Source organism: Odontesthes bonariensis, chromosome 6 (assembly GCF_027942865.1).
Source record: "Odontesthes bonariensis isolate fOdoBon6 chromosome 6, fOdoBon6.hap1, whole genome shotgun sequence".
NCBI lineage: Eukaryota > Metazoa > Chordata > Actinopteri > Atheriniformes > Atherinopsidae > Odontesthes > Odontesthes bonariensis.
Window position 1 is genome coordinate 26,078,152 of NC_134511.1, and position 15,143 is coordinate 26,093,294.

The window sequence follows — 15,143 nt, forward strand, 5'->3', positions numbered from 1 at the left end:
TTTTTCAGTCAATTCTTCTCAGTTTTTATGTGTATATTGCACATTAATCTAACATGCATATGGAGCACGGGGCTGTTACCCACATAGCCTGGACCCAGTTAACCAGACTGAACATCCACAAGACACTTGCTTTGAGGCAACGCTGCACATCACTAAAGATGTATAATTTGAAAATTGTATAGATTATTAAGGAAATGATAATATATATATATATATATATAAATTAATTAAAATGACAAATGTGGGTAGTAATTCATAACTATGAATATAAGTTAATAACTATTTTCAAGAAAATAGACTCCAAAGTACTGTATTTCCGACAGTGAGGGTGTTGTGGGGCTTTTGTTTTGATAGGCCAGGCCGGAAACGTCGCTTGTAATCTGTGCGGTCTTTATTTGACGGCTGCTCTCACACTGCATCCTTGCAATTTAAAACGTTGCGTTACAAAGCTGGACGGTCTCTACGGGGAAGCTAGGCCAAGATGCGGAGGATGATAAAATACGTCCAGTCTATTTAGGCCTGTCACAGGCAACGAGAAAAAGTGATAAGCGTTATATCATTCATTACTCCTTTGGGCCGACACATTCAGCGCTTTAAAGGCGCGGACGGGATGCCCGAAAACAAGACTGAGGTGAAACGTGTATTTAAATCTAGTTATAGGCCACCGCCAGTATGCTAAGCTGGTAAATACAGGGCATACTTAAGCAGAATAAGGAGGCAAAATGGGATTCCTACACCAGCTTCATCTTCTTTTGTGGAAGAACATCTCTCTGAAGAAAAGGGGACCGGTAGGACAAAACATTTGTTCACATGACTATCTGTGAAATCCGACCAAAAAATAAATAATTAAACAAACTAACAAGCAATCAATCATTCCCTACTGCACTGCCGGCAGCCCTTATTTGTGCTGCTTTATAAGGCAACCATCAGGCAGTAGAATAACACCGCAGTTAGTCAGCTAAGGAGGGACTGATGGAAGGGTTTAATGCCAAGGCGTCGCTTGGAAGCAGGAGGTGACCATGCAGTCATACAGGTTGTTGTTTGTCGATAACTTAGTCATGTAATTCAGCTCTGTCTTCCTACTGTAAGAAGGGAAGTGGCATGCTGTGGGACTGAACCTGTTTGCATATGAAACTGAAGTAGATAGATGTTTCAGTTTGGCCACTGTCTAAAGATTGTTGATGTTGTATTGAAAGGGGATTTTAAAAATGCCTATAGGTAGTTAATATTGATAATAATAACAGCAATGTATTTTTTGCATAGCACTATTCGTAACAATGTTAATTGTTACAATGTTGTTACAAAGTGCTTCAGAAGAGAGGATAAGGTGAGTTGGGTTATGCAGATGTTCCTTGTTGAAACTAGGAGTGGCAGAACATGGAGAATGGAAATCTGCAAGAAACTGATTAAAGTTGAGATTCAGTATTTTCCACTTTATTTATAAAGTCACGTTTTTTGTTCCCTGGTTAAAAAAAAAGATATGTATATTATTTTATTGATTTTTAAAAAAATATTTTTATTACATTTTCTCAAAACATAAAACACAGAGAACTGCTCAGACATGACAGAAAAGGACAAAACAGCAGAATGTGGGCATGTGGGTACAGTAAATATGAAAATAAAAATAAATGACAGTGGGCACAATTTCCATCCAGCCTCCTCACTTTCAGTCTCCCGCAACCAGACATGCCAGTATCCAGATAAGAATCAATACAAAGCATACAAACATAGCAAGGCTACAAGGTGCTTGTTAGATAGTGAGCACTTAAAATAGTCACAAAGGTAGGCCTGGCTGATCTGGCAAATCCACGAAGCAAGGAGGATGACAGTGTGGGCCCAATATGCTGCAACTAAGGGTCCCAGACCTTATAGAAAGCATCTATTTCAGAGTGAAGCATGTGATGTATTCACTAGGAATGCAGTCCATAACAATGTTGTGCCATGATTTTTTTGTTGGAGCAACATCCCTGATCCAGAAGAGTAGAATGTTCTTTCTAGCAGCAAAAGTCAGTATATTGAAAAGTCTCTCGTGTTTACTGTCAGTAATCCGAGCATCCAGGAGACCAAGTATCAGGCCCGTAGGGTCCATCCGTATTGAGACACCAAAGATACTAGACCAATACCTTTGTAACTTCACACATGACCAGAGGCAGTGAACATAATTACAGGTCTCAGAATTGCACTTCCAGCAAAGCGGGGAAATATTAGCGTCCATTTTGTTCTTGACAACAGGTGTTATATGTGTGCGATGTACAACTCTGAACTATTTGGTGCGGTTACATACAGAAATGTTCATAGCCTGAGACCAGACCTCGTGCCGGTCAGCATCATCTATAGCAACGCCTACATTTTTCTCCCAAGCTTGCTTGATGGTTTGTGAGGTAAGAGGAGAATTAGAGTTTAGGGCTCTGTAAAAAACAGTAATGTATGTCTTACTAATCTGCAGAGACAGGGCTTTTTCCACACATGAAGTGTTGTTATTAGACATTAAGGTGGTGTCTTTAACTATGAAATCTCTAATTTGTAAATATCTGTAGAAGTCACCAAATTAAATTAACCAAATTTCTACTGCAACTGCTGAAAGGATAGTAAAATCTGGCCTTTAAATAGATCACCTATTTTCTTCAGCCCTTGGATGCTCTACACTTTAAAGCCCTGGTCCTTACAATCTGGCAGGAAGTCGGGGTTATCAAGAATGGGAGTGAGAGGAGATGATAACTGAGCCTGGCCTTCTATAGAGCGAATGGATCTCCAGGCTCTGATGGTACTGAGAGTAAAACGGTCAGAGCAGTGCTTTTTAACAGATTCAGGATTATTCATAAACAGTAGTTTCATCAAAGGACACTTCGACCGAGAGGATTCAATATCATGCCAAATCGAGGCTGGATCACAGTTGTGCCAGCTTGCAATCACCCACAGGTGTGATGCCAGTTGGTAAAATCTTAGATCTGGTACATCTAACCCTCCATCACAACCTGCCATTTGAAGTTTTCTCATTTAGAGATGGGGCTTCTTTTTGCTCCAAATGAAGGAGCTTAGCCAGCCTTCAAACAACTTAATAATCTTGTTGGATAATAAGATAGGGATCATTTGCAGTGGGTATAGCAGTCTGGGCAGGACGTTCATTTTTACAAGAGCAACCCTACCTAGCCAGGAAAGAGGGAGAGGGGCCCAGGGGTCTAAAGCCGCTTTCGGACAGAGCCGTTCTAAGAACGCAGTTATAAGAACGGTCCTCCTCGAATTTCGTTCTGATAACTGTCCTTCCCCAGCGGAACTGTTTCAGTCTGCATTCCCACATGAGTCGGGACTGATGTGCCGCGCGCAGCCGTCTGCGTCAGTGACGTGTTACTTTAGCGCCACATTCAACAACAAAACAGAAAAAAACAAAACCCGGTAAAAGTAAGGAGAGAAGAAAAAAACACCACAAAGAAGCTAATATGGAGAGCGGGGAGGCCACGGTGTTCATGGTCTGCATGATGGTGATATTAATCATTGATGATCACATCAGGCGTCTAACATCGAGGCTGGAAGAGCACACAGAGAGAGTCAGGAGACGAAGGATGGAGCGCAGGCCATACTTCGTTTCATGAAGGAAGGAGAGCAGAGCGCCACAGACAAAGGAGACCACGTGTAAGTTTAACTTATTAAACACGCGCCGGTTGTGTCCGTGTCGTATGAGGAAACATTTCAGCCGTGACAACATGACAAGGGGCGTAGCAACCAACCACCAAACATCTACGTCAGATGTGTTCCTATAGAACCCAGAACAGACCCAGCTGAGGAGAAGGAGCTAAAATGGTTATAGGAACTGAGGGAGATGGTCCCGAGTTCCTGTATGTGCGAAAGCGGGAGAAAACGGCCCCGTGGATTAAAAGGTTATAAGAACTGCCAAAGGTTCCTACAGTCCGAATGCGGCTTAAGTCTGCCCTTATAGCATCCAAGAGGGAGGGAGAGGGGGGGTTGGACTTAAACATCTGACCAAAAGTGGGTGTTATATGCACTCCTAAGTAAGTGAAACCGGTGGGAGACCAGCGGAAGGAGAGGGGCTCAGCCATATCTGGAACACTTGTTAACGACCCCAGGGGCATAGCCTCGGATTTTGCAGATTTAATTTTACATCCCAAAAAGACGCTAAATGATGAAATGACCTTAATCAGGCAGGGAGCAGAGGTTTGGGGTTGCCATAAATGTACCAAAATATCATCCGCGTATAAAGTAATTTTGCGTTCCGTTTCACCAACAAAGATACCAGATATTGAATTGTTTTGCCTTTCTGATTGGGTCACTCTTTGGGAAGGTTGTTTGTGTATATATGTATTCATTTATATATTTATATTTCTTTCTTTCTTTCTTTCTTTCTTTCTTTCTTTCTTTCTTTCTTTCTTTCTTTCTTTCAGCAGGCCACCCAAAAACACCAAATTAAGTTGAGAAAGTAAGATTAGGATGAATTTACCTGATTCCACTTGCTACAACAAGGTATTGTTCAGTTGGAACAATTCTATGAACAGATGAATTCATTCATGTGCGCCTCCGATTAGACATCAGAGAAGAGAGAGAGTGCGAGCAAGAAGAACCATTGTCAATCAGTGGATCTCACAATGATTTCACACAACTAAGCAGTGTATTGACACAATGTTTCAAATGATATTAATCTATAGCGGTCATAGTTCATTCTCTATGTTGGCTGTTGATAGAAAGAGGGGTAGAATGGTGAAGGAAGAGAGTGGGACAGAGAGTAAGAGCTGGATGAACAGTCAGGGGAAAGCAAAAAACGTGAGAGACAGGGGACACATCCCAGAGGGGAACCTGAAGTAGCAGTTGACATTTTTATATTATTAGAACATTTATTATATTTCTATAAAATGCATACTATAACCTTCATATTACTTTTACATTAAAATGTTTGTAAATGTTTAAAATCTAGAAATATATACATATTTTTTTCAATTGAATGTCTCTACCCAGTTTTACCTTGACCCCTGCCTCTTGCCCAATTGCAGCCGGGACAGGCTCCAGCCACCATGCAAGCCTGAATTGGATTAAGTAGGTTTAGAAAATGAAAAGATAGCTTTTTTACCTTTACCAATTGTTTCAGTTTCAGGAGCAGCTGTTGGTCAGTTGCAGAAATACTGGTTTTAGCATTTAGCATTACATTTACGTATTATATTGCACATTTTACACACGTTTAAAAGGTGGTAAAAGCTTTATTGTTACAGCTTTTTTTGGAATTTGTTCTGGCCCTGATATGCAAGAATGGATGTATGTTAACAAATTAAGTTCAGTTGATGAGGAAAAAACATGAAATATCTTACTTGATACTTTCTGTAAATGCAATTCAGTTTATTTATATACCGCCAAATTACAACAAATGTCATCTCAAGGCACTTAAATACTATTGCCCAATTAATTGTAATCATAATAATAAATAAAGACCAGCCTTTTCTGATTTGGGGTTGTATTTTACACCTGCCAGCATTTCAGTTATAACTGTAGATAAAGGATATTTTTTCCAAAGTTATGGCTATTACTAATCGACGATCAGACACACAGTTCCGCAATCTCACAAACTGCGGTCTGCTCGTTAGATAGTCATCGACCCAGAGGAGCACCCACCTGCGTGTTCTCCAGTTTGCTCTTCAGCAGTCTGGGCTGCATGGTTTTGAAGGCGCTGGAGAAGTCTAAGAACATGATCCGGACTTGGGTGTGGGTCTGTCCAGGGAGGAGTAAGCCTTCTGCAGCTGGAAGATGTTTGCATCATCACCCCCAACATGGGGCTGATTTGCGAACTGCAGGGTGTCTTGTGATGTGCACACCAGCTGTCTGAGATATGCCAGGACCAGTCTAGCGTTGGAAAAATCCAAATTCTATAAGAATTTCTTAATTTATAACTATTAAAATGTAACACCCCTTGAACTTTGAAAGGTACTGGCTCACTTCAGACAAGTGGAAACTCTGAATCTTAATATGCTCCTCAGCTGACGTTTGGACTGCAGGAGAGCAGTGAAAAAGCATCAGAGCCAGTATGATGAGTTGTTGTACAGACCAACAAGTACATGTGAGCACATCATTATTGTTTTTGTAAACAGAATTATTACACTATATTGCCAAATGTATTCACTCAGCCATCCAAATAATTAAATTCAGGTGTGTAAATTTGGATGCAGTGGTGTAAAGCACGCCACCACTGGACTCTAGAGCAGTGGAGACGCGTTCTCTGGAGTGATGACTCACGCTTCTCCATCTGGTAATCTGACATGGGCGTCGCACCCCCACTTTTACAGCTAGGCGATTTCCTCCCCCCCACATTTTCCAAAGGTAAACCCGTTTTCCCACCCCCGTAGTGCACCAACATACAAAATGGAGCGCACCTGAGCCCCCTTACGCTGCACGAAAAGGCATTGGTCAAACTGAACGGACATTCACCCAATCATAGACTGTTGTCCACGACCCGGGAAATTTGATATTACGTCAGAGATTAACTATATTGTGAGACTTACGTGCCAGTCGGAGCTGGTGATGGGAAGTTCGGCTCTTTTCCAGGAGCCGGCTCTTTCGACTCCCGAACGGCCACCTCTGGAGGCCTCTGGAACCTGATTGGACACCTCAGGTGTCACTCCAGTTGATTGATAGGCAAGTCTCGTTGAAAGATGCGCGACCCGAATGCGTCTTTTAAATGAGTGGCAGGGGTAGAGAGTGTCCTGTTGAGCCTACTGTCAGAGTGAACCTACTTTCATGGAATACATCATTTTGAGTTAAGTTTTAATGTGATTTCCAAATGAGTCATTGTTTTTTAAAGACTGCACATTTAGAGAAGAGATTTTGTTGCCAATTGTTACACTCTACAAGGAGGCTAAAGTTATGAAAGGCTAATGTCACGTTAGCATGAAGCTATGTAGCACTATGAAGTGGTACCTTGAGTTACGAGTGTCCCGACATACAAGTTTTTTGAGTTAAGAGCCGCTGTTATACGACGCTGAAGTTGGCATCCGATGCATTTTAATCGGCCAAAACAAGGTCCCGTATGGAAACTACAGTAGTTGCATTGCTCAAATCTGGATACAATTATTTAAAAAAGGCTGTACATTTATTAAAAGCTCGTCTGGGATTTCTGAAACCTTATTTTGATTTGTGAAAATGCAGAACAGGGCCATCGTCATTTCCATTAATTTCAATGGTGAATATTGATTTGACGTATAAGCTTGTTTGTTATTATTAAGGTCAAAAAGTTTAACTTTAGCCAAGCTACTTAAACTGACTAACCTACATGATCTAGTTTAATTTTATAGTAGCTAGGCTGGTAATTTATTTTAAAGTAAGTTAAAGCACAAGAATGGAGACAAATAGTTTAAGATTAACACAATATTGAGGTTATTATTTTGTGTAGGGACAGATAACAATGAAAAGAACGGGAAATATTGCAGACTTCTTTGTAAAGAAGCCCAAGTCAGATCAGGCCCAGACAGACCCCAGCCATGAAACCAGCAGCCCCAACCAGCTCCCAACCAGGCAAGTCAGTGTGGGCAGACATAAGGAGCCAGTCTACCACCACCAGGTCAGAGTATTCAAAGGCAGCTAAATGCATCTCCAGTTTATAGAAGTGTAGCCTCACTTTGCCCAGATTGTTAATGTAAAGAGGGGGACGCGTATGTCTCCAGCAAGACATACGCGTCCCCCCCACACACACCCCCGCAAGCCACGCATCGGTACTTAATGGGGAAACATAAGCCGCTTTCGGACAGAGCCGTTCTAAGAACGGTCCTCCTCGAATTTCGTTCTGATAACTGTCCTTCCCCAGCGGAACTGTTTCAGTCTGCATTCGCACATGAGTTGGGACCAGGTCAGGACTGATGCGACGCAGCCGTCTGCGTCAGTGACATGTTACTTTAGCGCCACATTCAACAACAAAACAAAACCCGCAAAAAGTAAGGAGAGAAGAAAAAAACACCACAAAGAAGCTAATATGGAGAGCGGGGAGGCCACCATGTTCATGGTCTGCATGATGGTGATATTAATCATGGACGTTCACATCGGGCGTCTAACATCGAGGCTGGAAGAGCACACAGAGAGAGTTCTTTTGGCGATCTATGGTGGGCTCAGGGCAGTTATATCTTTTCGAGAGTTTTCAATCAAGCCATGAAGTGCAGAGTTTTTTTCAGGAACTTTGTAGCCTACAGTAAATCCACAGTGATAACTCCGTGATAGATTCAATGTAAACACAAGAAACTTGTGCTAAAGAAAAATAAATAAAAGGACCAGACTCAGTGAGTAATTCCCTATACTCCCTATATAGACCAGTGAGCAGTGCTGACCAACATGTCATTGGGGTCATCAGGTGGGGACCTCCTTTCATCAGTGTTTCGTCTAGTTGGGCCCACGACACCTTCAGGAGGCTAAACAATGACCACTGGCGTCCCAGAGTCACCCCCCTAATGCCAGCCAACACTGCTCCTCACACCACAACAACCATCTTTTACAGCCACAAGCTACCTCAGCCTCTCACCATCTGCACACCAGTCACAGCGGGGTGGGGATGCAAACCCTGGTTCGGGTAGGGGGAGAAATAAAAGAGGTAAGATAAGCAGGGATGGGATTCAAACCCTGGTTCGGGTAAGGGGTAATGAAAGTATAGAGGGTGCCAGAGGTGGAGGCAGGACAAGACACACTAGCAGATTCAGCAGACAAACTCACCTAAACAGTCCTATAATCACTAAAAATGCCAGCAAAAACAAAGCCATACAACTCACTCAAAGCCAACTCACCCAAAATGGCCGCCTGGTTTCAAAAGGATCACATGTGCCAAACCCTCCACTTAAATATCTTGAACTTCTTCTTTGCTTTTTCAAAAGTCTGTGATTAAAAAGGTGTAAATTATGATACCGTACCTCTATTGTGAGACTTGACCTTTTTATATACGGTCTATGTGGTGGCTTGATGTGGTGCTCATGTGCCACCCCTGGAACACCCCCACATTTAAAATCACTGCTCCACCCCTGTAATCTGATGGAAAAGTCTGGGTTTGGCGGTTTCCAGGAGAATGGTACTTGTCTGACTGCATTGTGCCAAGTGTAAAGTTTGGTGGAGGGGGGATTATGGTGTGGGGTTGTTTTTCAGGATCTGGGCTTGGCCCCTTAGTTCCAGTGGCCCCTTCCTGTTCAATCAATCAATCAACCAATCAATTTATTTATAAAGCACATTTTAAATAAACACAAAGGTTACCAAACTGTACATTAAAATAAACACAATAAAACATAATAAAACAAAACTGTGCACATAAAATAAACAACCTAGACGGTGGTAAAAGCCAAAGAAAAGAGGTGTGTTTTACAAGCAACGTTTGGCGACTATACACCGTCAGGCAGTCAACATGATGTGCAACACACGGTACAAACAGTATAAAAACACACAACAGTCGGAACGGCTGACGGAGCGCCTCACACACTGGCGCCATCTTGCCTCACTCCAAGTTCATCAGGAGTTGTGTTGTGTTGTTCCACCACATCCCAAAGAGGCTATTGGATTCTAATTAAGATGATTTTTTTTTTTTTTTTTACCACAGCCATGATACTGGGCTAGGCCTTGTTTCAGTTGGTAGAATGGTAATTTTCAAACTGGAGAGGCAGTAGTTTGATCCCCAACATCACCACATGTCGAAGTGTTCTTGGGCAACACACTGTACCCCACATAATTTAATCCGTGTATGATTGTAGAGATGAAGCACTGCATACTGTATACTGTATATAGAGTGCATATACATGTGCTTTGAATGAAAAGCACATGTAAAAGGCTTTGTAGAACTTAGAGAAGGTTTTAAACGTGCTATGCACAAGTGAAACATGTACAGAAGCAGTCACACGTAATCAGAGCTAGGATTTATTTATCAATAAGTTGGACAATAGTTGCTGTAATAACCTTTGACCTTGCTGAATTGTGTTTAAGTAGTGGTTGGAAAAAGCCTTCAAGATCCTTTCTTCAATCTTGTGTGTTGTTGTAGCTTGTGCTGGCTTTGTTAGCATACAGGGATTCACCGTGACATGTCACCAACTGAGTGTTCAGATTGGTTGTGTTGCAGCTATACTTCTATACTTCAGCTATACTTTCAACCTGTTGCTCCTCAGAGGTGAAGGTGGCACTGCTCAACGAGATGATAATGATCTGACACCCACTTATTTTTTCCCCTTCTTCCTTAAAAAAAATCAAATTAAAATACCAGATATCCCCACTAGTTCTTGGCCACTGTCAAACTAACTAAAAGACAAATTCAAGATTTTATGAGTGACATGATGTGCCATTACATTTGTCTATGGGGCTGGTAGAAAATAACAGAGCGGGGAGAGTCATGACCAGGCATAGATTTAAAATCATACTTTCTTTCCTGCACTTTGACAACAATGATGAGCATGTTGAGAGGGGGAAGCCAAGCCACCAAGGTGCATCCAGTGCTGGATCTCATAATTCCACTCTTTTCAGCAGTTTATGGTCCATCAAAGGAGCTGTCTTTAGATTAAATGACTACTGCATTCAAGGGAAGGTCAACCATGAAGCAACACGATCCCAAGAAGTCTGACAAATATAGCTACAACGTGTTTGTTTGGAGTGAGGCCCTATCGAGATATATTATGCCATGGTCCTCATACACTGAACAACATGCTGACCAAGATGTGAAGCATCAGCTGTAGTGAATGAATTAGCAGATAATGACCCTGGTTTGGGCTGGAGTGACCTGAAATTGCCAAGGTATGCCAAGGGGCCTGACCCCAACCCAATTACCTCTCAACTTTGCTTTGTTCATGAGGAATAATAATTGTTGGCTTGTGCATGGCATTACACAGTGTTTTACGATGCTGTCATCAAGTCATGGAAACAATGTGTTATGTAAATGATCATTACCAAGAAAAGTCCTTCTTGTGTTTGGGAGGTCAAGAAGCCTTTCTGTGTTGATAGGTACAACAGCTTTATGGTAGTATTAGATACCGCTGATCAAAGAATGAAGCCTAGTTCTTTTTACATAATTTCAAAAGTGGTATCGCCAATCAATGTTTTGAGCATCAATGTGGTCAAAGCTTTCATCATCTGCTGTAAGAACTGTTAAAAGTCTGGGCTGCTGATGCTTATTACAACCTGCAGCAGAAGTTCAGCAACACAGACTAGGGTTTTTTTGCTGCTCAGGCCACCACTGACAACCACATAGACTTTGAACAATACATATCCTCTGTTTTGGGACACACCAGCAGCTGCATTAACAAGGTCAATTTTCACAAGACAATCACCACATTTCTGAACCAGGAGCTTTGGATGAACAGAGAGGTACGCCTTCTACTGAAAGCCACAGAATCAGCTTTCAGATTAAGGGATGCAAAGGAGTACAGCACATCCAGGACCAACCTCAGGAGAGCCATTAGGAATGCTAAAAGACAATACCACAGTAAAATTGAAGAACACTCTGACCCTCATCGTATGTGTCAGGGGATCTGCCTCATCACAGAATACATCTGTGTGCAGAGCAGCTTGCCGATGTCATCCTCAACATATTTAACCTGTTGCTGGAGCAGGCAGCCTGATGACCTCAACCATCGTGCCAGTACCAAAAAATGCAGCTGCAGCTGACCTGGATGAGTTCCGACCACCGGCCCTCACACCACTGCTCACTTATGACTGTGTCCCTGTGAACGAATCCAACATCATTGTGAAGTTTGCAAATTACATCACTGTGGTAGAATTGATCAGTGAAAACAATGACAGGGCACAGGCAAGGCAACTTTATTTGTTGAGCACAATTTGTACTACGCAAGGCAATTCAAAGTGCTTTACAGCTACATAAAATCCCAAGAAGGCAAATAAAATCATTCCATAAAACATAAAAATAATCATTAAATAATTAAATAAATAGCGAAGAGTGCAGATAAAATACTTTGTCATATGCATAGCTAAATAGAATTGTTTTCAGCCTGGATTTAAACATTGTCAGAGTTGAGGCCTGTCTCACATCTTCTGGAAGACTGTTCCAGATTTTAGGGGCATAAAACTGAAACACAGCCTCACCTTGTTTAGTCCTGACTCTGGGCACCAGCAGGAGACCCCTCCCTGAGGTTCTCAGAGCCCGAGTTGGTTCATATGGCTCTAACATGTCAGAGATGTCCTTTGACGCTAGACCATGAAGAGACTTGTACACAAGCAGAGCTGTTTTAAAGTTTATTCTCTGAGCGACAGGAAGCCAGTGCAGAGACCTGAGCACTGGACTAATATGGTCGTATTTCCTGGTTCTGGTCAGGACTCGAGCAGCAGCATTCTGGATGTACTGCAGCTGTCTTATAGCCCGTTTAGAGAGCCCAGTGAGCAGGCCGTTACATTAGTCTCACCTGCTTGAGACAAACGCATCGATTAGTCTTTCTAAGTCTGGTTTAGACACTATTCCTTTGATTCTGGCAATATTTTTTAGATGGTAAAAAGCTGCTGATGTTATCAATTTAATGTGGCTGTTTAAGTTCTGGTCTGAGTCCAATATTACTCCGAGATTTCTATATTGATTATTAGGTTTTAGAGAGAGAGTCTCAAGGTGACTGATAACACTTACTCTTTGTTTCTGTGGGCCACAGACAATGATTTCAGTTTTGTCTGAGTTTAGCTGGAGGAAATTGTTTTGCAATCACAGACCGATCTGTTCGATGCAGCGACACTATGCATCTACAGGCCCGTGTTCTCCTGCCGTCAGTGACACGTAGATCTGGGTGTCATCTGCATAGCTGTGGTTGGACACATTATAGCTACATATTAGCTGGCCTAATGGAAGCATGTACAGATTGAACAATAGTGGTCCCAAGATTGACCCCTGGGGAACCCCACAGGTCATAGTCATTTGGTCTGAGACACGGTTACCGATTTCAACAAAATACTTCCTGTCTTGGAGATAGGACTTGAACCAGCACGACCAGAGATTTCCATCCAGTCTTCTAACCTCTTTAATAAGATTGCATGGTCAACTGTGTCAAAGGCAGCACTCAGGTCCAGCAGAACTAAGACTGAGACTTTGCCTGCGTCTGTGTTCAGGCGGATGTCGTTTTTTTACCTTGATCAGAGCTGTCTCTGATCAAGGTACTGTGGTGGGGCCTAAAGCCTAATTGGAAAGTATCAAAAGTGTTGTTAGACAGGAGAAAGTCCCTAAGCTGTTGGTATACAACGTTTTCTAGGACTCTGCCTAAGAATGGCAGGTGTGATATGGGCCGGTAGTTTTTCAGTATACAGGGAGGAGGTGGAACATCTGGCTGTTTGGTGTGGAGACATCAAACTGTCTAACAACACTAAGAAGACCATAGAACTTTAAACTACAAGCGGCACAGAGATACACACACACCACTGAACATCAAAGGTTGTGAAGGAAGAGTGCCTCTAACCTCAAGCTTCTGGGAGTCTACATTACAGATGACTCTCACCCCAAATCCTCACAGAATTTTACAGATTAAGAACATCCTGATGAGCATTATCACTGTGTGGTGCAAACTACCCAATACATCATTGGAGTGTTTGCTTTTTCATTGACGATAAAGTTTAATCTAGTCTAATCGAATCTACTGTAGGATAAATCTGGGTCCACACAAGCTTCTGAAGTGTTCCCTGCAGGACATTGTCACAAGCCAACTTGATGGTTATGTCAAAAAGGACTGCAACAAAGGAGAAAGGCTTCCATGCACGAAGGACAAAAGCTGCATACTATTTTTTTTTCCTAATTGAAAATAACAGCAAAGACAAACAACCACTAAATGTAAAAGATACACAATAACAAAGATGAAGTGAGGGGAGAAGAGAAACATTCCAACAAATTCCAAACAAAAATCAAAAAAACTTTATACCTCAGTGTATGGGTGTGTGTGAATGAATGAGTATGTGAAAGCTTGTGGTCTGTGTGAGTTTAAATCTTAGAGGAGGGAGTAGGGGTGGGCGATATGGAAAAAATGTTGTATCACGATTTTTTTTGCATAAAATCACGATTTCGATTTTTTATCACGATCTTCCCTCCAAAAAAAAAAAAAAGAATTACAGTAGAGTTAAGTCGACATGCTGAACCACAGAAGAGCTAAGGAGTAAAAGAAAGAATTTGGCAATCAACACATTGTAATTCAACTGTAACCCAATTCAAGATGAAAAATAATGATCTAATTGATGACATCTGACACAGTGAGAGTGAAGCAACCGGAAATAGAAAAACGAACCACTGATGACGACTTGACTCCACCTCATGATGCCATTTAGCAACAGATGAGCAACGCTGCATGTTCATTTACTGCAGCCACAGTCACGCACTGCCATCACCAGAGCGCCCTAAAGGAATACTTTTCAACTGTGTAATGTTTGTCATGGTCGCGGTGCATCCCTTTTCTCTTGCACCGTAGTTAGCTTATGAGCTAGCGGTTTCCTCATCCGACCCTAGAGTTTCTCCCGTGCGCCGCTATGGATGTGCTGTGGATGGTGCTGTGGATGGTGCCGCTGCTGCTGTTCCCATTCCTGATGTGGACCAGCAGCAGTGATTTAGGGTAGAAGAAAACCCGAACCAATTCCAAATTACAGAGGTGGATTTCCTCTTCTTCACCAGCTCGTCGGCTGCCGCATCGGCGGGAACCAGCATTAAAAAAAAAAAAAAAAAATCATTGCGCTGCGCTTGGCAAAGGCGATCTATACGGTTTCTCTAATTCGGTAGATCGCCTGCGATTCTCCACTCTTCCTCGCCAGTCCCTAGCAGGGAGTATCTATAAGAATGCAAACTTTTGAAGATATATAACTACAACTATGATCAGACACTCAATGACGATAAAAGAACTGATAAAGATACAGTCAATATGAATCAATTATTGATTGTTGTCTGAGGCATCCCCACATCCCCTTTGTTGTTAAAAGAGTGAGGTGTACAATGTAGGTTAGTACACACACTCCTGTTGGCCTGTTTTTCCCCTCTCTCAGGTTGGTGGTAAGTGTTTACATGTTTAATCTAAATGTAAAGTAAAGTGAGGCATGCAGTGTGGCCACCATCCACATGCCCACTTAATCTTATCACTTTTGTGTGTTCAGCTAAAATGTGATGCATTAAAAAAACATGTTGTAGAGAATAGAAGCACCCTCAGGCAGAGGATCCATGTAGAAGTGTAATGGAATGA

General features: G+C 42.1%; 1 protein-coding gene across 3 annotated transcripts in view; it reads left to right on the plus strand.

Annotated features, from left to right (window-relative positions):
* The first annotated feature begins 400 nt into the window (after window positions 1-400).
* The window catches only part of abca2 (ATP-binding cassette, sub-family A (ABC1), member 2), a 169,942-nt gene continuing 155,199 nt past the window's right edge, over window positions 401-15,143 (plus strand). For all 3 annotated transcript variants that reach the window (XM_075468148.1, XM_075468150.1, XM_075468151.1), the window contains exon 1: window positions 401-788. In XM_075468148.1, coding sequence (XP_075324263.1) covers window positions 723-788 — 66 coding nt within the window. In that variant the 5' untranslated portion in view covers window positions 401-722. The remainder of the gene's footprint in view (window positions 789-15,143) is intronic.